This window comes from Echiichthys vipera (genome assembly GCF_963691815.1).
Source record: "Echiichthys vipera genome assembly, chromosome: 3".
NCBI lineage: Eukaryota > Metazoa > Chordata > Actinopteri > Perciformes > Trachinidae > Echiichthys > Echiichthys vipera.
This window is the reverse complement of record NC_139828.1, coordinates 31,665,311-31,691,330: the sequence shown is the minus strand read 5'-3', so window position 1 is coordinate 31,691,330 and position 26,020 is coordinate 31,665,311. Positions and strand designations below refer to the sequence as shown.

Genomic DNA, 26,020 nt, shown 5'->3' with positions numbered 1-26,020 from the left:
TCAAGTTGAGAAAGTGGACCTCGACGGGTATGCTACGTCCACGAGCCTTTGAAAACAAACAGTTCTTAAAGTGTAATTCTAGCGCGAAATCCTCCCATGATCTTTTTGGGCACTTACATTCATCAAATAAGCCATTGAGACAGTTTTTTTTGTGAACAAACTATTACAGGAGAAATCCTGTAGAGTCGCTAACAGCCGGACGTGGCTAGCACTAATAAGTTCGGGGCAGTACGGTGAAGGCATTCAAACGTCTTTTTTAACCACTAATACTGCTGAAAATAACAGCAAACATCTGCAGTAGCATGAGAAGAGTCCCTACACACAAAACAAAGCACCAATGGGCTCCTTCCTTTGGGATTGACTTTGGTAATCCACTTGAATGGACTTTACTATGAGAGGAGCTGGTACAGGTGCCAGTAGGTAAGTCTTTAAAACACTATTTTTATAAACTCTGGGTTCACTAACTACGTTGTTGGTGCTTTGTTTTCTGTGTAGGGACTCTTCTCATGCTGCTGCAGAGGTTTGCTGTTATTTTCAGCATTAATGGTTAAAAAAGATGTTTGAATGCCTTCACTGTACTGCCCCGAGCTAATCAGTGTTAGCGGCTCTACAGGACTTCTCCGTTAATAGTTCATACATGAAAATAACTTTCTCAATTGCTTATTTGATGTGTGCAAGTGCCGAAAAAGACCATGGGATGATTTTGCTGACTACTTCCTCCACCGAGGGACCACACAGGAGAAGAGTTTTCACTGAGATGCCTTACATTGACGTTTTCAGTCTAGAGAAGCAGAAAAGCTTACCGCAGTAGTTCCCAGGACACAATGATGCTGGTTACATTTCATCTTTACCTGATAAAGACCATTTTGATTTTAATCAGTCAGGCTCAAAATATGGGATAAAGGACAAATAATTTAGCGCTTATCTTTGTCCGATATCACTATTTCTCAGTGATCACAGTTTTTTTTTATAACTGTAGAGCACTGGTCTTGTAATTTTTGGATGTTATTATGAGTTCAGTGTAATTTGTATTTTTCATTCCTCTTGGTATCAGTCATTCAACATTCATAATCGCTCCACAGAAATTTTATATGTGTCTTTGGCTGACTACACAGTTTATTTTGAATCACTATCCTGCAGTTTCATTATGATATTCAAATCATATACTATTACAAAAAAGCTGTGGCACACTAGTGCACGTTTAAAGCAATCTTAATGTACTTTAATATATTTATAATATTCTAGATGTAATATATATTATCACTATAATATCACTGGATGCGTATAGGAGTACTTATGAGATCACATGTAATTTTGTGCTGTCAAAATATACACTTTTCTAGGCGCGTATTGACCCTGTTTGTGCAGATAAATAAATGATATGATGGTGCTTTTCCTGGAAACGACAGAAGGCTCTGATAGGAGGAGACCGTTCACTTAACAGTAATGAATCAACATGCCTACAGTTGATAAGACACTGGTACACACACACACACACACACACACACACACACACACACACACACACACACACACACACACACACACACACACACACACACACACACACACACACACACACACACACACACACACACACACACACACACACACACACACACACACACACACACACACACACACACACACACACACACACACACACACACGTAACTAAATATTACTGTCCACCTCCCTACTGCACACTATACTGTAGAAAGGTCCAACAGTACAGAAATATAGTCCCAACACACAGGCTCAGACTGAGACTGTCACATCTCACATTCAGTAGGAAAATTAGGAAACAAATATTTATGGCTCCACACAGTAACTCAGTGATACAACTAACCAAATTGACCGTAATCTACAGGGTGAAGGGGTCAGACTCAGTGCGGAGGATTCTTCTGTCACTAACACTGCTGAACACAGCATATTGCTTTATCAGCTGTCATTTGCATGTGACTAATCACAAAGCGACAGCACGGGGCATCCTGTTTGCTCTCTTGACCCATGCCATGTGCTGCGTATCTCTGATGATGTTGGTGTTTTTCCCATTTCCTTTGCAGTCTTTAGCGCTATTTGGACGGGATAACTTTAATGTGGATTAGGATTAGGAAATCTCTGTATTCTACCAGAGGTGAGAGGGGTTACTTGATTTCTGCACTGCCATCACCTCCCTGTCGCTTCCTGATATCACAAAATTAAGTAAACACGAAACCAAAGGACAGAATCTAAAAAATATAAAAAAAGTGATGAGTGCATCTTCAAACGCCTCCATGCTCAGAAAAATAAGGAAACTACGTATTAACAGGATATGACGGAATATCAACGTATGTTTTACAGAGGGTCATATTCGGACAGGACTAGTTTTACCTGAGGGATTTTTCCGGACCTTTTTACAGAAGGTGAAAGTGACATTCTCTGGAATCATTTCTGACATGGCGCATTCGGACAGGACTAAAACCTCTGTTATAAATGACCCTACCCCACGTCCCCACATTAAACTTATAGGCGTGTTTCCATTTGGGTAAAATGTGGCCGCTCGGAAAGTTTCAGGGTACTCCCTCTCAAATGGGCGTTTAAAAAGGTCCCAGAGGGATGTATGAGACTCCGGAGGTGACGTATCACTCTGAATGGGTTTGGATCACCGGTGATCAGCTGATCAGTGATATGCTCTAAAGTGAGAAATACAGAATAGTTGTAGATTTATTTAAGTTGGCCCGTATGATTAACAACATCAATTTATGTAAAAGTAAGAAAGAAAACACTCCACCTTAAAGATTCTGGGCGCTGTAAAAGTGTTGACAGACAGACTGTCACCCCGCTTGCTCTGTGTGTGTGTCTCCGTGTGTGTGTGTATGTGTATGTGTATGTGTGTGTGTGTGTGTGTGTGTGTGTGTGTGTGTGTGTGTGTGTGTGTGTGTGTGTGTGTGTGTGTGTGTGTGTGTGTGTATGCGCTTGTATGTAAAAATGGAGGAGAGAGAGACAGAGGGAGCATGCAGCAAAGGACCACAGGTCAGAATCAAACCAGGGGTCCGTTTCACAAAGCAGGTTTAGTGAAAACTCTGAGTCTGAAATGAGGGAAACTCTGAGTTTTCCGTTTCACAAAGGGAGGTAATTCAAACCAGAGAAAGAGTGTAACTCTAGCCTGTTTCACAGAGAGGTAACTTAAACTCTCGGTCAGTTACCATGGTAACATGCTCTCTGAACCTAACCTGGTCGGGAGCAGGTTTTTCTCAGAAAACCTTGAGTTCCTCTCTGTCTCCGCCCTCTTTCAGCCACACACGGTGTTTGATTTCCTCATTCATTCAGTCAGCGGGCGAGTTTTGCCGTAGTATAGTTCCGTCTGTTTATTCAGAAAATCATAGCAAAAATCTGTCATTATAAGTTTTATTAGCTGGTGACTATTTCCACTACCATGGCATGTCCTTTTGATAATGATCCCGTGGATGAAGGTGCAGCATTACTGCACAGAGAATTAAATATTTGTCGGGAGATGATTATCAGACGTCCTTGCATTTCCAGCAGTACCGTAGTTGTTGTGCCGTATTCAGCACCCCTGCCGTGAAATGCACCCCCTCGCATTATAGGTGATATTCTGGATCAGAAGGTTTTTGTTTCGACCTTTAGGAGTAGTTTATATATTTATATATATATATATATATCCTGGTAACCCACGGCCAGAACACTGGTTACTTACAGTCTTTAAACTATTTTAAAGATTTTAAAGTCACAAACTTGGATAATAGCGAACACAAAACAACACCTTTTTGTATGTTTTGAGCAAGTAGAATGTATTTGACTTAGTGTTTCCTAAATATCATCCCAGCTTTTCTTGCAATTCATAGGTTCAAAAGTTTGTGCTTTTAATGTGGTTACCTGTATATAAACTACTTCTATAGGTCCAAACAACAGCCTTCTGATCCAGATATCCGATATCACCTATAATGCGAGGGGGTGCATTTCACGGCAGGGGTGCTGAATAGGGCACAACATCGTTTCATGTCACAGTCCATCATTAACATACACAACCTCATCTGTCCTTACATTTCCAACATTACCAACCAAAGTCATGCTCTCACATCCCAGCAGATATTGTGTGTTGCGCTGCGTTTTTTGCAAATGGGAGTTTTTTATACAACATATAAAACAGCCACTTACGGTAATATTTACTTTACAATGTAAAACATGCTCAAAATGAGGCGTCACCATGAGATTGTGCCGATGTTTTACCTGTTTGAACAATGTTTTTATGTTTCATCACAAGCTGCTGCCAAGTGTGCTTCTCCCCTGTGGGACTGCACCTAAATGAAATAAACTAATAGACTTCCACTCAAGCAGTTCCCCCTGTGATATTACTGTGATTGCAACAGGACTACATTTAAACTTACGCACTGACCCAAGCAGCAATGTTCTCTCACGCCGTCTCCCTCTCTTTTGCTGCTGCAGTGGTGTTACACTTTCGGCGAAAAACCTGCTCAAACTCCCGTATGAGCGCATTAATATTTCCAATTCCAGTAGTAGCGTAGCCCTTCGCTTTCCCGTTGCCATGAAGACTTGTCGAATCAGGGCTCCATTGATGCTGTCTTTTTATACTTGTGGTGCACGCGCTTAACTCCAGGTCAAACTACTCTGAGTTGATCAAACTAACGCAAATCTGCTGTTCTGGAACTGAAAACTCAGAGTTTCCTTTCTCAGAGTAGATCAACTCAGAGTTCAGGGTTGGACTCAGAGTTTGTTTAATCTGCTTTGTGAAACGGACCCCTGGTCTCTGCAGCACTCATTTAACAAGCCTGTGCAGAGATGCACATGCACAGATCATTTTCTGTGCTGTGTTCTTCTACACCACTGGATAAAAGTTTCTGCTCTACTTCACCGTGTTGTTGTTGCGTCTGTTCTACCACACCTCACATTCTGCTGATAGCTACATCCAATCAGCAACCGGGCTTCTCTCAGGTCCAAAAAACGGCCGCTCAAACAACTGCTCCAACGACTCACATGCAAATTAGGGGCATTTCAGTGAGATAGGCCTGCCTCATTCCAGGTGTTCGACCCTAGTGGAAAGGCACCAAATGTCTGAATAGGGTAGTCTTATATTTAACCTGCTTTCTTCCTACCATTGTTGGTCATATCAATAACAGTTAATAGAGGAACACAGTGAAGGGTCAACCCAACTGAACTCCTCAATCCTGTGGCTGTGAGGTCCGTCAGACTGTCCTCTTTCACTGTTCATACATATATGTAATGCACTGTAATTCCAACTTTCACTCGGAGACCCAGTGTCTATGTCCTGGAATTACCAAGCAAAATCCCTAACAAGTTGGTTAGTCAACTTTCATCTGCCTTTGGTCAGCTGTAACTCATTTATTTACGCCATTGAATGTGTGTTATCAGTGGTTATTAGTTAGAACAGGTCTGCTACACCTACCAGTAGGTTCAGAAGGCTGTTATCAGTCAGGACCCTTTGACATCACTTTTTAATGCATGGGGAGTTTAGGTAAAACAACTCTGTGGTCAGGTTTAGGAAAAGATAGTAGTTTGGGTTAAAATACGAATATAATATAATAATAATCCACATGTCAAAGTGTCCTTGGGCAAGACACTGAACCCTGAATTGCTCCTCCTCGTGCTGCGCATGGGTGTGTAAATGTGGTGTGAATGGTTAGATTAGATGGTATGTAGATGTCCACTCCCATCAGTGTGAATGTCTGTGTTAATGGGTGAATTTGACAAACACTGTGAAAGCACCTTGTGTAGTCAGAAGACCAGAGAGGCGCTATATAAGTACAAGTCCATAAACCATTTACCATTTAACATAATAAAACATAGTAGTAGAGATGTTCTGATAACATTTTTTCCTCCACGATTATGATTCCGATGCTCAAACTTATGCATTGGCTGATACTGAATACCAATACGATACCAGTGCGTAATAAAAAAAAATATTATTTACCATGTAGTGAGGGATGTGATATGATTGTTATCATTGTGTAAGGCCTGGCTCAGGTGAAACTCTTTTTAAAACCTGATCAAATCTTTTATCATCTAGTTTACCAAAAGTTAATGTTCAGATTTGTGTTTTTGCTGATGCCAGCATTCCAGACAGTATTTCTGCTACTGGTTCAGTATTGGAACAACTCTAGGCGTTAGTAGCATTGTGTCAGGAATGTTACATGAGAAAGTTAACTAAAAAAGAATAGAATTATAACAGCCCTAACTGGGCTGGCGCGGCATAAAATCATCATTGTATATTGTTAACACCACCCAACACAAAACAGCCTGTCCACCACATTGGCTAACTGCCTTTAATTTTGCAGAGCTGTGAATGTAAGTGCCGACCAAGCACAAAGAGCTATAATAGAGGGGCTTTAGCCACCAGAGCCCATGAGCAGAGAAGCTGCTGACATGTGTGCAATGCTGCCACACAATAGGCTCAACACATATTTCCTCCACAGCATATTTTGACTGAACACTGAGTTCAGCCAACAATAGTGAGCTCTGACAACACAAGGTCTTATGGCTAAACATAGCATGAGAGGATCCCCTCACAAACACTTTGGAAATTTGCTGTTGTAGACACTGAAGTGAGGAAGTGAGGCCTTTTCTGTTTCCTGTTAGAATATGGATGAGGCCATCTTCCGATAAGTGTGTGTGAGGCCCCTTTCTTTGAACACACTTCTTTGCATGTGCACTTTGCTCTACGGCTGCTGTTCAGAGTGAGGATCACCTTCTTTGGTCAGAGACACACACACATACTGAAGTTGGAGTATTAGCTGAACAAAACAGATTCAACATCTGGAGTAACGTAGGATGAAATAAATAAAAAAAGAAAATGTATGATTATGTATTCTTCTGAAAAATTAGGGCACATTGTCCTTAGTTTATAGGTAATACAGGCCTTGTAAGATTCTTATTAACATTATTAAGTTTTATTTTTTAAGCCTTAATAATATCAGCATGAACACATTTATTGTAAAATCATTAGACATTTATGAGCATAATAAAGGATTTATTAATCCTAGCCAGGCATTTTTCTTGCTTGAGATGCGATAGCTGCAAAATAAATAGTTAACTGTTTGGAAGTGCTTAATACCGTGTTTTTTATAATTGCTTCTAAATGTCTTATAATCTAACAATTAACATGTTTATGATGCTATTATTAACACTACACACTAATGTTAATAAGCATCTTATAAGAACTTATTATTTATGAACTAATACTTTTTATAAGGACCTTGATATCAAGTGTTACCTATTTTTGTGATATTGCACGTTGCTTCTTTAGAATCTATGACAGAAATGTAAAGAATGAGCATTTTGCCACCTACAGAAACTGGAAAAATAACAGAACTGTAGGCTATGCAATGCTTGAGTGATATGTGTGGATGTCGTGTAGAAGCTGTAAAATCACCAGCAAAGAACACTATATGTGAATACGAATACGATAAGATTTGGAGTATTCCTATGTTCCCCAGGTCCTATGTTCCCCGGGTCCTATGTTCCCCAGGTCCTATGTTCCCCAGGTCCTTTGTTCCCCAGGTCCTACGTTCCCCAGGTCCTATGTTCCTCAGGTCCTATGATCCCAAGGTCATATGTTCTTCAGGTCCTATGTGCCCCAGGTCCTATGATCCCCAGGTCCTATGTTCCTCAGGTCCTATGTTCCCCAGGTCCTATGTTCCCCAGGTCCTATGATCCCCAGTGTCCTATGTTCCCCAGGTCCTATAATCCCTGGGTCCTATGTGACCTAGTGTCCTATGTTCCCAAGGTCCTATGCTCCCCAGGTCCTATGTTCCCAGGGTCCTATGTTCCCCAGGTCCTACGTTTCCCAGGTCCTATGCTCCCTGGGTCCTATGTTCCCCAGGTCCTATGCTCCCAAGGTCCTATGTTCACCAGGTCCTATAATCCCCAGGTCCTATGTCCCCCAGGTCCTATGTTCCCAAGGTCTTATTTTCCCCAGGTCCTATGTTCCCAGGGTCCTATAATCCCTGGGTCATATGTTCCCCAGGTCCTATGTTCACCAGGTCTTATGTTCCCAAGGTCCTATGTTCCCCAGGTCCTATGTTTCCCAGGTCCTATAATGCCTAGGTCCTATGTTCCCCAGGTCCTATGTTTCCCAGGTCCTATGTTCCTCAGATCCTTTGTTCCCAAGGTCCTATGTTCCCCGGTCCTATGTTTCTCAGGTCCTATGTTCCCCAGGTCCTATGTACCCCAGGTCCTATGTTCTGTTATTTTTTCCACATATAGTGCTGCAATCCAAGGCAAATAGGCCCATGTAGACCTGAACACTACCCCTAACCCTAACCGTAACCCCTAACCCGAACAAAATGCTAAATTAAATCAGCGAAGATAGAGGCTTATGTGTCCGGGGAACATAGGACCAGGGGAACATAGGGATGACCCAGTCAGATCCATGCAGCATAGCAAGTTACAGGTAGCCGACTAATATTAGCCTGCTTTCTAATGGTAGCTCACATAAACTTTGTGACGTTGGCTGATGGATTGATTTGCAAACAACAAGCTAGCGATATTCTTAATATGATTGTAATTCATTTAACAGCATTATACCAACATGATGTTGGTCAGTTATGTTCAGTCTCAATGTTTTAACCAGTACTTGCTTGCAACTGTGGAGGATGCAAGCATGCAGGTGTGAGCAACAGGATGCTGACTGCAGTTCACCAACAGCCACCTGTGTCGTCAATAACAAGGCTTTCCTGAAAGTCACACAGAGAATATTTAATGTGTAAAAGTGTTTTTAATTAAGTTTTTAAAAGAAATTAGATTTTTTAGGATTTGATTATTCGTATATTTTAGGGGATTGTACATTTTGATGCTGTGCCATAATATCTAGCTGTGGACTAAATGTTGAGTCAAGTGACAGCCTGCTGTGTAGATTGTGGTCTTATCTCACAGCTGCAGGCTCTAGCATGGACCGGACCACTAGGGCTGCCTACACCTCTCCATGCTTGAGGTTCCCCAGGCACCTTGGTGTTTTAAAGAGTGAGTGAGTGTTCAGCTTAACGTCCTAGTGGCAAAGTACAAGTCATTGGGAGTTTAAAAATGAGCAGTGGAGTAGCATGTGCCAAACACATCTCTCGTTATTGTCACTTGAACAAACTATCAGAGCCTGTCAGTCAGAGTTTGATGATCTGGTGGATGATTTTGCGAGGAGGAAGGCAAGACAGACATCAATACAGGAAAGTAGCTACCCTCCAGAAGACAGGTGCCCAGGGGCATCACAGGACCATGATCTGGCCCTTCACAATAGTTAAAATTCAGAACCATAATATGATCAAACTACTGGTTCATCTGCTTGTGGTTACTTGTAAGAAAATCTGTTGTTGTTTATCTCAAAGCCTTCTTTGGTTTGTTTCTTCCTTTAACTCTCAGAAGAGAACAGCATATGAAAACAAGTGGTACCAAATAATCAATGCTCAATGCTTCGGTGCTGACATTAACACCAAGCAGGTCTCGGTGCTTGAAAAGCCCAGATTACCCAACCAACTTGCATTTTTCCTTTACTGCAGCAGACAATGCAGATGACTTCATCCTGCTTTGTTTACTTACTGGTACTGGATTTCTCTAAACAGCTATTACTCATAAGTCTGTGTGGCCTTTGTTTATGAGACCTGCTTCCCTTGTAAATGAGCAGCTTTGAATATAACAGTCCCATCTTTTTCTGTTGTCGAAGGTCCCCACCCAAATTAGGTTTATGGTATAATATGTAGTATTATGTAGTAAAATGCAGCACAGTGCAGTGGAAGCACAATAAAGAGAATGAATGGTTACACACCAGCCTGCTCTGACCCCCGACTGTGGGTACTGCACTCAGCTGGCTGAATTTTAGCCACCCCAGACACTAACGTCTCTGGTCTCCAGAGCTGCAGTACCTGCTGCGGTGTAGTGGCAGGAAGGACCACGGGTGCCCCGCCAGCAAGCGAATTCTTGTCTGTGGTCCGATAAATATTTCCATCCAGTTTTCGACATTGTTTTTCACTGTTATAGATTGGCTGGTGCTCTTTTAATTACATCATCTTCATGAAAGAACTCCTGATCATATCATAATGGTAGTGGACAGAAGCAGGCATTATTTCACATCATTCCTCATTTCTTTAAATAATTATTCTGGTCTGGTTTAATTTATTCAGTTATGATAATCAGGGCATTGCTTGGATGCGGTTGCAACGCAACAAACTCTAATAAACTTTTATTTTTTTTACTGTTCTACATTACAAAATATTTAGAAATGTTACATCACACTGCCCAGCTCTAAAGTGAAACTTACGGAAATAAGTTTAGTCTACTGACTGGCGCTTTTTAAAAAAAATATTATAGATAGATAGCACTCCTACGGTTCCTGTTCTCACACTAGTAATATACCCTTGCTCTATAGCACTACAAATGAAAACAATACATATAGGATACAAAGCAAATGCATCACTACCCACAGCTTCTCTTTTTAGGTCTAGGGGTTTTATCAAAGTCCTGCTAGATCTAGAAAATGGCAACAAATATAGATGGGCTTTTCCATTGGCACTTATGGTCATGTTGAGCCAAAACATGCTGCGCTGATGTACATTTCCATTTCCAACTTTAACGTCAAACTGCACCTGCAACTCATATCTGTGCAGGAGAGCGGGTTTTAGCTTTCACGTTTGTAACTTCTAACTGAATCTCTGGGGTTTGAAGTTTAATTTCTCTCCTGTGTCCCTGTTTGAACTTTCAGATATCTGCGGTGTTTTATTGTTAGTGTTCACGTTTAGCTGTCTGTCCTGTTTACAGAGATTTCCATCTATTTACTTGTCTTTTAAGTTAATATCTATCAAAGAGTGAGTTAAAATAATGATGATTGATCATGTGACCCACTAATGAAAACACTTGTTGCCTTTTTGCTGAGTATTCACATCTGTGTGTCTGTGGAGACATTCCCTCTCTAGATGTAAATAAGCCGCCATGTTAGTGACTCTGCTAACTTTAAGGATTTTAAAAAACAAAACAATGGGGGCTTCTTACAACATTTCTAGCAAGGTTTCTAGGATATTACAATTGCTAATGTTTAAAAATACAAAAACAGACAAAATACACAGAAAAGAGAGTGAAGAAAAAATGTTTTTTTTTAAATTCTCTCTCTTTACTTAGTCTTTGTTATTCAATTTCCAAGTCTTTCGAAGCGTATTTTTAGAGTGATTTTGTTTTCATCACAGTCTTCTCACCGGTAAAATTAACTCATGTGAAATAATCACAAGTCAAAGCACACCCACTTAAAAACCAACATTCAATTATTAACCATTGTTGGTGAAATATCTTTACTTATCCCTGCCTTATAAGCCACTGGCAGCTAACCACTGCGTTGTTGATGGAAAATGATGTAACTAGAATGAATACGACAGTTACTAATGACTGGTAAGGGCAAAGTGCGCAAACACATGTACCGTATGTAGTTAGTGATGTAGATGAGTTGTAATTCAGAACTAGTTGGCAATACCCAGAGAAAGATTGCCTCCATTACAGATCTGACTGCAGAACTTTTTTTTCGGGTGAGAGATCAACTTATATAAGTCTGTAATCTTGGCTTTAGATTAAACACAATTGGAGGCAGACCAAGAGCGACTCTCCTCACACACTCATCTTATATGCTAAAAACACTGCATGAGTCATTTCTTTCCATTAAACCTTATCTTAACTTTATTTCCTTTAACTTAATTCTAATCATGTGACCTAATTTCTGGCTCTGGGCTACAGTAACAGTAAGGATACAAATCCTAGAACAGTGTGAAAACCGGGCTATGTGGCAGTTTAGGAGCCAGAATTCAATATAAAACACAAAAACCAAGTTCCATATGATAACATCAATGGAATCCCACTATAAATCTAACTAAAAAATATACAAATGGGGCCGAAACAGCATTTAGACTACTAAAAAATCCAATCTACAGTGAAACCAAACATAATTATTATAGAAACACATTCAAACATGTAGAATCTGAGTATAAAGTCAACACACATCCAACTTTGGCTGGCTTGTCTATTGCAGAGAATTCGCCAATTTATTAGTTTTCACATCCTGTTTGCTCTGTTCCTCCTGCTAACCCTGCTGAGTCTCAGTGTGATTCATTCCCTCATTCTCACTGGGACACTCCTGTAAACTCTGGAGGCAGCCTCCCAACAGAGCCCCAGTGAAAAGGTGCCTTGAGTTCTGGGACTATTTACATGTCTGACTTCATCATCTTGACATATCCAGCTTGTTTTCCCCCCTCTTACTTCTCTAGCTCTGTCAGTCTGCTACTACAAGCTGACACTGAAGGTATTATAGACTTCGTTTAGAGCAACACCCAACACACATACACACTGTGTTCCTGACTTACCGGGCTGTTCCTGTGTCCAGTCCATGTGTGATGTAAAGTAGAGATAAACCTTCCCCCTCTGCTCTGCTCAGCTCCTGTAAACTCACTCTCTTCTTGTGTCTGTCTACCTGTGACACTCAATCTTTTTGCCTCACTATTTCCAAGCTCTTCTTTCTTTATTTCACCTGCCATTCAGGTTTTCCTCTCACTTCTTCCCCTGTCAGATGTAGTAGCCAACTTACGCAGCTCGGATCGCGCTGAAGGTCCCAGTGAGAGCTGCCGGTGACAGAGACACTGTGTGTGTGTGTGTGTGTGTGTGTGTGTGTGTGTGTGTGTGTGTGTGTGTGTGTGTTTGTCTAGGGGGGAGGAACCACCAGGCAGCAGAGGGAGATCTCTTTACCTCCCCTTCACTTTATCCCACCTCCCCCTGTCTCTGCTTTCTTTTAGGCAGTGTATTTATATGTGCAAGCACATGGGAGGAATTTCACTTTGAGATGAATTAGTGTGTAAATGAGTTACTTCCCAACAGATACACACAGACGTTTTAAAGAAATGTTTCACACCAGCTGGGAAACACAGTCCCAAATATGGGAGCCAGTTGTGGCGACCAAACTGAATCTAACCATCCTGCAGGAGCTGACATGGGCAGGTGTTAGCTAGCTAGCTTCTACTTTCCAAAAAAACAACTTCCACATGTGGACTGTTGTAAAGGAAGGGACTCCTTAATTACTAAATGCAGATAGTAAGTAAGTGGTATTGTAAAAAAAATAGTTTATGTCCAAAATCCTGGTAACTATAAACAATGTGGATAACATTGTGAATTCAAACCAAAACTATTTCTCAGGTTTAGACAACAAAACTACATGGTTAGGTTTAGACAACAAAACTACATGGTTAGGTCTAGACAACAACAAAACTACATGGTTAGGTTTAGACAACAAAACTACATGGTTAGGTTTAGACAACAAAACTACATGGTTAGGTTTAGACAACAACAAAACTACATGGTTAGGTTTAGACAACCAAACTACATGGTTAGGTTTAGACAACAACAAAACTACATGGTTAGGTTTAGACAACAAAACTACATGGTTAGGTTTAGACAACAAAACTTCATGGTTAGGTTTAGACAACCAAACTACATGGTTAGGTTAAGACAACAACAAAACTACATGGTTAGGTTTAGACAACCAAACTATATGGTTAGGTTTAGACAACAACAAAACTACATCGTTAGGTTTAGACAACTAAACTACATGGTTAGGTTTAGACAACAAAACTACATGGTTAGGTTTAGACAACAAAACTACATGGTTAGGTTCAGACAACAACAAAACTACATGGTTAGGTTTATGAAACAAAACTACATGGTTAGGTTTAGACAACAAAACTACATGGTTAGGTTCAGACAACAAAACTACATGGTTAGGTTCAGACAACAACAAAACTACATGGTTAGGTTTATGAAACAAAACTACATGGTTAGGTTTAGACAACAAAACTACATGGTTAGGTTTAGACAACAAAACTACATGGTTAGGTTTAGGAAAAGATCATGGTTTGGGTTCAAATACGTATGTCTGTAATTATGTAATTGAGTTTCTCTTTCACATGGGATGAGACACAAACCTCGGCCTCCTGTGTGAAGTCTGGTCTGTGTATTACCCAACCATCTACCACGACCTCCTTCCTTAGCAGGGGCTTGTTATACTCAGACGGTTTTAAATTGTCAGTCAAATGCCTGATATGTCTCATACAGATATAAAAGGGTGTGAATATATTTCATATGTGGTTGCAGAAATGTCCAATGGCAACGTTTTTTTTCTGCAGACAGACACATTTTGCCTGGTACAAAAACAGTAAAGTCCAGTAGAGTGAGCTTTATTTACAGTTATGAATGCAGTGCAGTTAGCGTTTTGTGTAATTATTCATTGGCTTGGAACTATTTTTTGTCAGCAAAAAAAAACATCCTTTTATTATTTGGTAATGTTCAGCAATATGCCTATATGAAATGCATATCCTCAGTGTTGCATCAGCTGATACACACAACATGTGCATTAAACCAAATTATGGCTGTACGTCAGTAGGAGGATAAGTCTGAGTCTGTGTGCATGAGCATGTGTGAAATTATACTAATCAGCACCAGCACTTTTGTTGTGTAGCTGTACAGATGCAGGTAATGAGCACATAAGACGAGCCCTCTGTGTGCCTGTTCTGTGCACATTCTTAGTTTTAACAAGGTTAGAGAGAAGTGCTTTGGTTACAGTCTGGGTCTGAGCTCAGGGCTCAGATGAGCAGCACAGATGTGTAGTAAAGACGAGAGAGACACCTAAAAAGTCTGTCTGATTGATTGATTGATTGATTGATTCCACTTTGATAATTCATTTGCCACCACCACACACAAGAACATACATCAACAGGGCACTTGATACTAAAGACAAGGCAAAGTACCACACACACTACAACAACAAATAAATAAATAGGTTAGCACCAGACTTAGGCACTGAAAGGACACGATGATCACAGCAATACCATCAGCATAAGTTACGAACAACCAACATCATAAATCAAAACAAAGGCATAAGTCACAAAATATCAACAGCTATTGTTGAAAGTCTGATTGCTGTGGGAACAAAGGACCTCCTAAATCTCTCAGTGGAGCATCTGGGTTGGAGAAACCTTTGGCTCCTACACTTTTATTGAAGATGTTGTGCAGGGGGTGAACATCCCTTGACAACACATCTTCCTCATCACCCTCTTATCCAGAGTTCCCAAAGAACTTGGGCATGGACCAATGATGGAGCTCAATATGCACACAGACAACAACCATTACTCCATTTCATGTATGTGTATGTGATATTCCTGATGGGAGCATCTGATGAATTTTCTTAGAGGTTTATCGAGTGGTAAAATTGTAGTGAACATTAAACACCCTCTTAGCACATCTCTCTGTGATAGCAAGTGCCCAAATGTAAAGAACCCTTACTGGCTGTACATATTTGCTTTGTTCATGTGGATTTTATTTTATGGATATAATAAAGGCTTGAAACCAGTTTGATAAAAAGGTCTCAACTCACTCACAAGCTTTCTTCCTCTGTGGGTGGATTCATACTCAGCCTTAAACTTTGATTTTAAGGAGACTCAAAATTATGTAATAATGCAGATGTCACCTTGAAGGGGAACTCATTTTTACACAAGGTTCAGTTTACCTGTCACAAGGAGTACTACTCAGGAGGTAACACAGTTGTGTAATGTCTTCTTTGTTTCTGGAACTAGCTCTAGTAATGTCATCAGTTATGATCGGCTTAGCTTAGAATGTTTACAGAAATTAAATTAAACAGTTAACAGAAATCCAGTGTTACAAACTGGAAGATGGCGTTTGAAAGATGTGGGTATGTAGGAGCCTGTCTCCTACATACCCACCAACAGGGGATCCACTGTTGTTGGAGTTTGACCGACAGTATACCATAGTATTTTGTCCTGAAAACAGGAAGGATTTCCTCCAAATTCCTGGGCAAATACCAGGATCTAATTTCCAATTATTCAGCTATCCTCAGATGGGAAAGCAGAAAATGTGTCAAAACATGCCTTTTATAATTCTTATGTCATTCAGGTAGCTTGAGGTCAGAGGTCAAAAGACCTCTTTGAAAATGGCCATGCCAGTTTTTCCCTCACCAAACAGACAAGCTGACATGGTTGGAACCAATGGATTCCTTAGATTGTCTAGTTTCATGTGATACTGTACATACCATACATTTAACATTGGAACCCCAAGAGATTAGGGGTGCTGAGATTAAATTTAGGTGTTCTTAAAGATGAAGTTTAACTAGTTTAACTACACTACACTAACTACTACTATTGCAAGCACTGCCAGTGAGAGTCCACAGGTTCAAACAGCTGTGTAGGACTGTGTAGGAAAAAAGGACGGATCGGGAAGAATAGGGATACCTAACCTACTTCTTAACCATTGTTATACCTTTTGCCTATCACACCTGGCACATGGATCTCTCCCTCTACAGTGGGTTCAGTGCAGAAGCACACTCTTGTCCTGCTCTTCTCTTGGCTGTCCTGTTTCAACACAGTTTGAAAGAAAACTGCAAAGATTCTTTATTTTGACCCCTTCCTCAACACTACCTCTGTGGTGGCAATGGCGTATTGCAGTGATAGGTGACCTTTACAAAGAGCAGGACCTCAAATCCTGCCAAATTTAAATTGGACAAACAACAATACTGGCAGGATGTGCAAATTCATAGCTTGCTGTAAGAAACTTTCAACCATGAAGGGGCCATGAAGCATCACTTACAGATTTCAGAATTACATTTACAAAAAAAAGAATGGGTCAGTATCCTCCATAATATAAAGTGCATGTTATTTGATTTTCAAACTAGGTTAATTAAATTTATGAATATTAACAGAATGTATTGGACACCGTCGAGGCAGTATAGGGTTTTACAAACAAAGCTAGTGTATCATCCTTTACTGTCCTTGTGTCATGCCTGTTTATATTCCACATTCAATAGAGTTAATCATTAAACATTTAGCTGTGCTTCAGTACCCATAAAAAAAACCTCTTAAATCACTTAAGTTTTGTACTAAGGTGCACAAGAGAACACAAGTATGGATATTTACATCCTGGATGTAAATCCTGGCGTATAGATATCTATACCAAATTTCACTCAATGCATCCAATAGTCGAAATAATTCAATCTGGACCGACAGACTGACATTGGCCTTCCTAGAGCCCTGTTGCTAGTATAGCCAAAAAGTTAACTTTCTTTGGGTGGAAGGATTCCATCAGCATTTCAGCAACTTGTGAAAGCTGGACATGAAAGTCCTGTTTCCTGATGACTCACAGTGATCTAGTCCCTCTTATTAAACATTAATATTTATCTATTACCAATTTAGAGGAAGCAACATAACATATAGTGGAAGGAGTGATGAACCTGAGTGACTCTCACAGGAGAGTCCTGTATCTTTTTTTTAGCTTGTTGGTAGTTTTCTTCCACAAATGAGGATCTTCTTATGTTGCACTACATGCAAAATAAATGGCTAGAACTTGTAACTACATGTATGCGAGTGCAAGTTTCCCTTGTTCTTTTGTAATGGTGCCATGTTTGTCTTTTGGGAAACAAATTCTGATAAAGTCTGATCAGACTGCTCTTCCAAATACCCATAAATTACTCTTTAAAAAAAAAAAAAAAGATTGTTTTAGGGTTTTTTCCTGTACATTACTGCTGTGCCAACATTTAAGTGGATTGCTGGTTACTGATTTATAAGTTTGTTTGTCAGCTTGCAAACAGAAAAATTGGACGGATGAATAAATCAATGATTTTGGGGGGAAATTCTGCCAGAAAGGTTTCGTTATGATTTGCTCTGCATTAAAAATCACCCCGTCTTTTCTTTTTCTCCGCAGACACATCATGACTGAGCTGATTGAAACAGAGAGGCTATATGTGGAGGAACTGCAAAGCATCATGGAGGTACAGTAGCTCTGTCTGCTTAATTGTCTTACCCATTTTACATCGCATCATACTGACATTCAACACATCTGCAGTCCTACAATGTTAAAGCTGTGGTCTACATTCTGAAAATCAGTTGAACTTCTGAGACAGATTTGAAAAAATCTGTCATTCGTCATTCCGTGACAGATGGCTCCCATTGGTTAATTCCTATGCAGACCTACGGCTGAAAGACGATTTTTTTGGTTCTTTTTGCTATTCATATTGTGCAGATCGGACTACAGGACCATAATCGCTGTGTAAACGATATTTATAGTAAATACCAATAGTCCAAATGGTAGACCATAGCTTTAAGTCGGACTGGTCTCTACAGTCCTCAATTCTGCTCTAATACCTACCCGTTCTCATCCCAACTCATCACAAACTGACTTTTTGTCAGGGACCTGTAGCATCACTTGTCAATGCCCTGGGTAGCCCTCCGTGTAAAACACATGCTGCTCCCACAGTGGTTAGCCTTGTGCGTCAAAAGCATGAGGCTCCTGGTCGCTGTTTTAAACACAAGTTTGGGGCTCTTAATTACGCACATTAGAGGCTGAATTGAAGCAGGAATGCATTCTGAGGGTACAGTGTATTGATTCCATGAAGCAGAACATGGTGTGTTGTTGTATGTTATTCTCATCACTCATAATGTAGGTGTCTCTACACTGGCAGAGGTTAAGAGTCTCTGTTTCTCATTTCCCAATTGACTCAGGTTGAAATGATTAGCTGACATGTTCTGCTGACTTACCAGTTAATACAGGGCAAATTTTGCTATCTTCTTCTTCTTCACTGCCTCATCATTCTACCCTCGTCCCCAGGGTTATTTTGCAGAGCTGGATAACTCCGAGCTCAGCCACCTCATCCCTCCGTCCCTGGAGAACAAAAGGGATGTGCTGTTTGGAAACCTGCCAGAGATATATGAATTTCACAACAGGTAGGTGGAATGCATTTTGTACATTGCCCTGACTCATGCTCGACTGTATCTTGGAAACACTGGTATCGCTCACATACAAGGGCTGAGAAACTGAGACATAGATAGAGACAGAACCATGTGACGAAGAGTCAGAGTATTAGTATTATTTTAGTATTACTGGGTTAGTTTGGTCATCAGAGACCTGGTGATTATTTTGATGCATGTTCACCAATTTGATTTGTCATGTCAATGTGATGGGTGATCAGAACATTTTTAACTGAAAAGGGCCGCCTGCTGCAGATGGGAAAAAGACTGATGAGAACACTGAGAAACAGTAAACAGAAAGCCTGGAAAGCCAAAATAATGAGCTAAAGGTATCTGAAATGTGTTCATCATATATGCACTCAACAGGGGGCACAGTGCTGCTGCTCTATAAAAATCTCCCCAAATGCAATAAACTATCTCTGTAACTTAAAACAGTTAGCAGTCGAGCAAAGATTTCCCAGAAATGAAACAATGGCGGCAGCAAAAGCATCTCACATCTGGAGCGACAAAAAAAAAAGAGAGGAAGGGGGAGAAAGCACTCTTCTGTCAGGACTCTTCTCATGCTACTGCAGAGGTTTGCAGTTATTTTGAGCAGTATTAGTGGTTAAAAAAAATGTTTTCATGCCTTCACTGTACTGCCCCGTGCTAATCAGTGTTAGCCAGGTCCGGCTGTTAGCGACTCTACGGGATTTCTCCTTTAATAGTTGTTACACGAAAAAAACTGTCTGGATGGCTTATTTGATGTGTGCAAGTGTTGATAAAGGACATGGAATGATATACGCCGGAATTTTGGAATTATACTTTAAGAATACAGTGACAGTGGTTCAAAGTGAAGTATCTGACAGGTTGGAAATAAATGCTCCATGAACCTCATGATATCAATCTGTCAGCTCAGTAACCACTTAACGTCTCTTTAACAGAGTCAAAAACTGTCATTTCCACATGAAAGTATGCAGGTGCCCATCATCATTCATTCGTTCATCTTCAACCGCTTATCCCGGGGTCGGGGTCGCGGGGGCGCTGGAGCCGATCCCAGCTGACATCGAGCGTGAGGCGGGGTACACCCTGGACAGGACGCCAGTCTATCACACCTACGGACAATTTTAGACTCATCAATTAACCTAACACATGTATGTCTTTGGACTGTGCGAGGAAACCGGAGTACCCGGAGAAAACCCACGCAGAAAGGGGGGGACATGCAAACTCCGCACAGAAAGGCCAAGGTCGGGATGCGAACCTGTGACCCTCTTGCTGTGAGGCGACAGTGCTAACCACTACACCACAGTGTAGCCCAGGTGCCCATCAGTAGTTCCAAAATGAAACCCTACTCCCCACATTACCATATGTACTTATAAATATACATATGTACCTTTCTAGATGATTTTTACAGGTGGTTTTTTTTTCGAAATAATGATAAAACTGTAGTTTACACAAACATTGATTGTCTGCTTTGTCTTCCATTCTCTTCCACACTCACTCCCACATCTGTCAATCCACAGTCTGCATTCCTGCTCCTCTGTTTGCTGAAGGCGCACACACACACACACACACACACACACACACACACACACACACACACACACACACACACACACACACACACACACACACACACACACACACACACACACACACACACACACACACACACACACACACACACACACACACACACACACACACACACACACACACACGAGTTCTAAGTGTCTTCCATGCAATCAAACGTTACAACAAAGATATTTGATTTGGAACATCAAATAAACTATGTCAAGACGGTACATCCAGTTAAAGTCACGTTATCTCCCTGCAGTTCCTGCAGTTCCTGAACTCTCATTACAAAGTGCTTGGTGACCACACCAAGGAGCACTGATACTGTATCATAAACACAATTAGGTACAGAGGCATTGCTGTGGTGGTCGAGCGTGTGGGTTGGTTCAATGTCCATCCTTAGGAGTGCACCTTTACTCTTCTGTTTGAAGGCTTTCGAATCCCAAGTTAATGACCAGAGCACTACAGGTGAACCTGATAAATTAATAAGTCATGAACTAAATTAAATTAATTAATATTGTTTTTTAACAATTAACAATTAAAAATTAAGTTAATTTTTTAATAATTAACTTTGACCTGCACATTTGGGACGCCCTCCAATGTCCAGACAATTTGAGAAAGGAGACAGTTTATGGTTACAACCTTGCCATCACTAAGATACACTCTTTTTTCTCCACGGTGTGCAGAGTCAGGAGACGCTGGTTTAGGAGAGGGCTTGGGTCAGCCAATAGCAAAATTCAATTAAACAGATGTGTTTCAACCAGTAGATTGCATTCTCTATGCATTTTTACAACACAATATCTAGAATTGCACTTAAATGTCCATCAATGTTTGGAGGTTTACTTACTCTCAAAGAAGTAAAAAAAAAGTATGTCAGCGATGTCAGCATCCTCACTGCTAATGGTTTATGTACAAGACAAGGAATTACCAAAGAAACTGAATTTTTAGCACAGTAGGCCAAATAATCAAGTTTCAACAGGAATATTGAACTTCTACAGCGAGGATGTGGGCATATCTGAGCTGTAGAGCACTGGCTTGTTAGCTTTGAAACAGACAAATCTGAGATCTGACGGACCAATCACAACCGTTTATTTCATGTGGGGCGTAAGACGTATTGTATTGGCAATTTGTTGCCTGAAATGTTTTCAGAAACACATTTCAGTGTACTGTTAAGCAATTTGAGAAAGGTTTGTTAGGTTTGTTTCATTTCAACACACATGTTCCTATTACACTTCTGTCCTTACTACAAGCCTGATTCAGAAGTTGGAAGTTCCTGATTTCCAATTACAAGTGAATGCAGCATAACCGACAGACCAACCGCTGTCAGCAGAGTCACTAACATGGCGGCTTATTTACATCCAGCCTGTGAATGTCCACAGACACATGGGATGTGAATACTCAGCAAAAAGACAACAAGTGCTTTCATTAGTGGGTCACATGATCAGTCACCATTGTTTTAACTCACTCTGTGATAGAGAGGAACGTAACAGACAATTAAATAGACAAAAATCTTAGGGATTATATCTTTAAGGCACGGTCCCAAATGAAAGAGGCACGGTACGAATGTCAAGTGTGAGTGCGCCCTAAAACATTCACTTCCAGTGAAAAAGCATATTGATTATCCATCCAGTGCCATGACTATCACCATTGTCAAACTGAGTGTTTACATCATTGGCCAATCCCAACCAAGTTAGTTAAACATGCTTACATCATAGGCTCCGCTGTAGCCTACTCTGTTGCAGCTGTAAAACTGTAGATAAGTTGTTTGGATCGTCACAACCTCTGCAAAATGCTGCATAATTGAATTAACTATCCCCATTCAAGTTAGCATAGCGCTAAACCAGAAGTTAGCCAGCTCAGACAGGAAGTCTCTTGTGATTGGTTAGGGAAAATGGAATCCCTCTCCCCCATGGAAATCGGCTTGAGTGCATGCAGTGTCAGACTGAAGATGGTAACAGAGTGAAAGTAGTAGATAATTCTGTCAGATATCAGGCAAGAAAACGCCCCTTGGAAATCGAGACAGTGCCAGCCTGCTGGTTTGCGTTTACTTCCTTTAATTGTAGCTCAACCCTGTAACTGACAGTCCTGTATGTATCCTCAGGGTTTGCATGTGCTCCACGTACAAACAAAAATGTCTGTTCCGACAAGATCGTTTTTCAAAGCAACTGTCAACAAGCAGAACAATTCAGAGACATCACAGGCGTCCCAAGACGATTTCAGACTCCCCAAAGGCCTGAACCAAAGAGATGTTTCTTCTTTCCCTTCCATTCTTATCTCCATCTACTCTTCTTTCTTCTTACACTTCCTTTTCTCTCTCTCCCTGTCTACTTGTTAGAGCTCCCCCTCATCTATCTGTACAACAATGATAACGGTGTGAGGTGGAGCTGTGGCTGGGATTCTTTCCAATTCTTTAAAATCCTTGAGTTTGCATTTCACAAAGTAAGGAGTCAAGACAGTATTTTGTTTTTGTCCCCACTGCTTTAAATGAGTACTCCAGCAAATTAGTATTTCACCTCCATTAAGTTAGGAAACTTGAAAGAGATAGATGAAAAGACAATGGTAAAGTATTCTACCTTCATTTCACCAGTATAGGTCAAGTTCAAGACACTCTTTCCATAATGCAACCAACATCTTTTTCTTTCAAACACCACATCCTCTTAATATTTTGTGACCTCCAGGTCCAAACCTAGATTACCTTGATGCCATCATCAGGGTTATTTCTTAGGGGAGATGTTTTTTTACATGGTGGCCATATTTAACGGATACAAACAATGACACATTCAATTGATATTTGGGGCAACTGACACATCAATACTTAGTTTGAAAATGAAACTTACCCAAAAAGATCCAGATGAACGACCACAGCAACTGCTTAAACACATTAGTAATTTGACTTACAGCTCATCAAAGAAAAATGACAGTGTGTCTGTTGATAAATTCCCTGCAGGACATTTCTGAGGGAGCTGGAGAACTGTGCAGAGAAACCAGAGCTGGTGGGAACCTGTTTTCTCAAAAGGGTGAGTAGCTTAGAAACATTTACCCAAGTACACTTTCAGGTGCTTGTATTTTACATGAGTATTTCTTTTGTTGTTAATTTAGCCCAGGGTTAAATATTATTCAGTATAATTTATTTTTATCTACTTTTAGTGCTTAAAGTAATTTCAATAATACTACTTATTTACTTTTTAGGATTGTTTTATAGTGTGATATAACTACTACTCAAGTAAAATAATTTCAGATTTTACATCAAGCGGTTCCAAAATGGTAAAAACAAAAACAAAATAGCTTATCAGAGGCCTGTGTAACTTATTCCGACAGGATGGCAGGATGGTCAAGAACAGCCTTTCAGGTCAGTGCAGGACCAGGCGGTACCCATGTGGGCTGGGTCCTAATTACATTTAGGGCATTCTATACCTGTATAGTTTGTTTGCTTTGGAATCAGTTGAAGAGATTGTAAACTTGGAGCATTTTACCATGGTTCAGTTTTGATCCCAAGCAAACCAAAATGCTTCACTACCAGTGGTGGCTGCTGGTCTTTCAAAGAGGGGAAGCTAATTTTTCCGGACTCCATCATAAATGTGTTTGTTTATTTATATGTAAATTCTACCCATCGTCCCTTTTCAAGAAAAGGATCTGTGACCTTGTCGTACCAGCTAGGCGTCTTTTCCAGGGACTTGACCATGGTCCTCCCAATGGCAGCAGAGCTAGGCTGCTTAAACAGTCTTGGTCCAGCTGGAGCTGCTGCGCCAGGCTACTGTGAAGTGTGACTGCCTGTGAGTGTGAGTGTGAGTGTGAGTGTTTGTGTGTGAGTGTGAGTGTAAGTGACGAGGGGAGAAGCTCCACATCTGCCGCTGCTGGTTGGGGAAAGAAACCACAGAATGACAGAACAGAGTCTCCAAACACAACACTAGTCGTTTTTAACAAAGACAAAGTCTCTGGGGATCGGTAAAGCCTCCGGATCAGTTCAGAACAACAGAATGAAAAACTTGGAAAATGCTCCGGTGGCTGTTTATTTTTCAAGATTGCTGATTCGGCCATTTAGCTGTCAATCAAAAAAGGATTCCGCCTCAGTCAGCTCATCCAATCATCATGCAGAAGCCGAGCGTCTATGGGCCGGCCCACTGCCCCATAGACGCTGAGTGTCCGATGGGCGGGACAAAGCCCAGCTTTTATCCAATAAGCGTCTAGTTTCTCTGCAGTGGAACAACCCACTCTACGCTTCCCTATTTAAGTCAGTAGAAGCTGAGCATCCGACTGTGTAAAGAGCTGTGGTGCTGTGGGGATGAATGAGAAGGAAGTTGCTCCGGTTACCTGTGATAAGGAGCTAATTCTGAACTAAAGATGAAGGCTTTCTATTTAGTCTGTACACACAGCAGTACATATTTCACCACTTTTTTGGGGACATTTTAGGGGAAGCGGAGCTTCCCTTGCAGTCTAAGAGTATTCAGAACTGTTCACTACAAACCATGAGAGAATGTTCCCCCAAGGTGGTCTCAGTGCACTTGTTTTAGTCCGCACCAAAAGTGTGATTACTGTGTTCACACCTGCCAAAACAAATTGCACCAATGTTATAAAAGCTCCAGGCTTTAGTCAACCACACTAAACAAGGCAGGTGTGAAAACAGAACTAGTCTAAGGTGCCAAAGGGGCATTTTGCTGTAACTGCAAAAGTTTTTTTTATCATTTGGCCAATTATCCACACGGGGGTGGCGTTATGGGAGCCTGAAACCGCTCTTGCCTATTTTTTGAAGCAATGATGTCATCTCCCCACCTTTTGACCTGACCTCTAACCCTGCTACCTCTTTCGGAGCTTTATGCCCATGCGCCGTCTCTTCTTCTCTGGTATTGGTGTATTTCTGTGGCAGAGTTACAATGGCACACATTTCATTGGTTTTGTGTGGACACATATTTCTTGAGACGAGGTCGTGTGAACGGAAAACTTTTTAAGAACAACTGTGGGAAAAAATAGTTTTTATTCATGTGGATGTACGGGGTTGGACAGTGTCCTGTTGCAATCTCTCTGGTCTTTAGTGTGTGTGTGTGTGTGTGTGTGTATGATTTCGAGTGAACAAAATCACAGTATCTTTCCCCCAACATGTGTTTGGTTAATTACTAATATGTAAACACATTTAATCAAAGATACGTAATAAGAAGATGAGGTCTATCAGCCAGTGATGATGAACTGATAGACTTAATTTCCCAACAGCAGCTGAAATTGAGCAGAAAGTGACAAGGGATGATTTAAGGTGCCTCTTTACTCAGTCATGTCTTTGTGTTTTCAGAAAGAAGAGCTTCAGGTGTATGAGAAGTACTGTCAGAATAAACCCCGCTCTGAAGTCCTATGGAGACAGTGTGGAGACAGCCTCTTCTTTCAGGTAACACACACACTTTCAATCTCCCCCCCTCTCCTTTTCCCAGGCAGATTTCTCTGTCTTTCCTCTGCCGTCCTCACATGGAGTCAGGGGTGTAAATCTCTCTGACACACACACACACACACACACACACACACACACACACACACACACACACACACACACACACACACACACACACACACACACACACACACACACACACACACACACACACACACACACACACACACACACACACACACACACACACACACACACACACACACACACACACACACACACACACACACACACA

At 40.9% G+C, this 26,020-nt stretch overlaps 1 protein-coding gene across 3 annotated transcripts in view; it reads left to right on the top strand.

Moving 5' to 3' along the window:
- Positions 1-26,020, top strand: part of mcf2l2 (MCF.2 cell line derived transforming sequence-like 2) — a 155,853-nt gene that overhangs the window by 64,363 nt on the left and 65,470 nt on the right. For all 3 annotated transcript variants that reach the window (XM_083911079.1, XM_083911078.1, XM_083911080.1), the window contains exons 16-19: positions 17,758-17,824; positions 18,661-18,776; positions 23,299-23,368; positions 25,633-25,725. In XM_083911079.1, the coding sequence (XP_083767205.1) occupies positions 17,758-17,824; positions 18,661-18,776; positions 23,299-23,368; positions 25,633-25,725 (346 nt within the window). The remainder of the gene's footprint in view (positions 1-17,757; positions 17,825-18,660; positions 18,777-23,298; positions 23,369-25,632; positions 25,726-26,020) is intronic.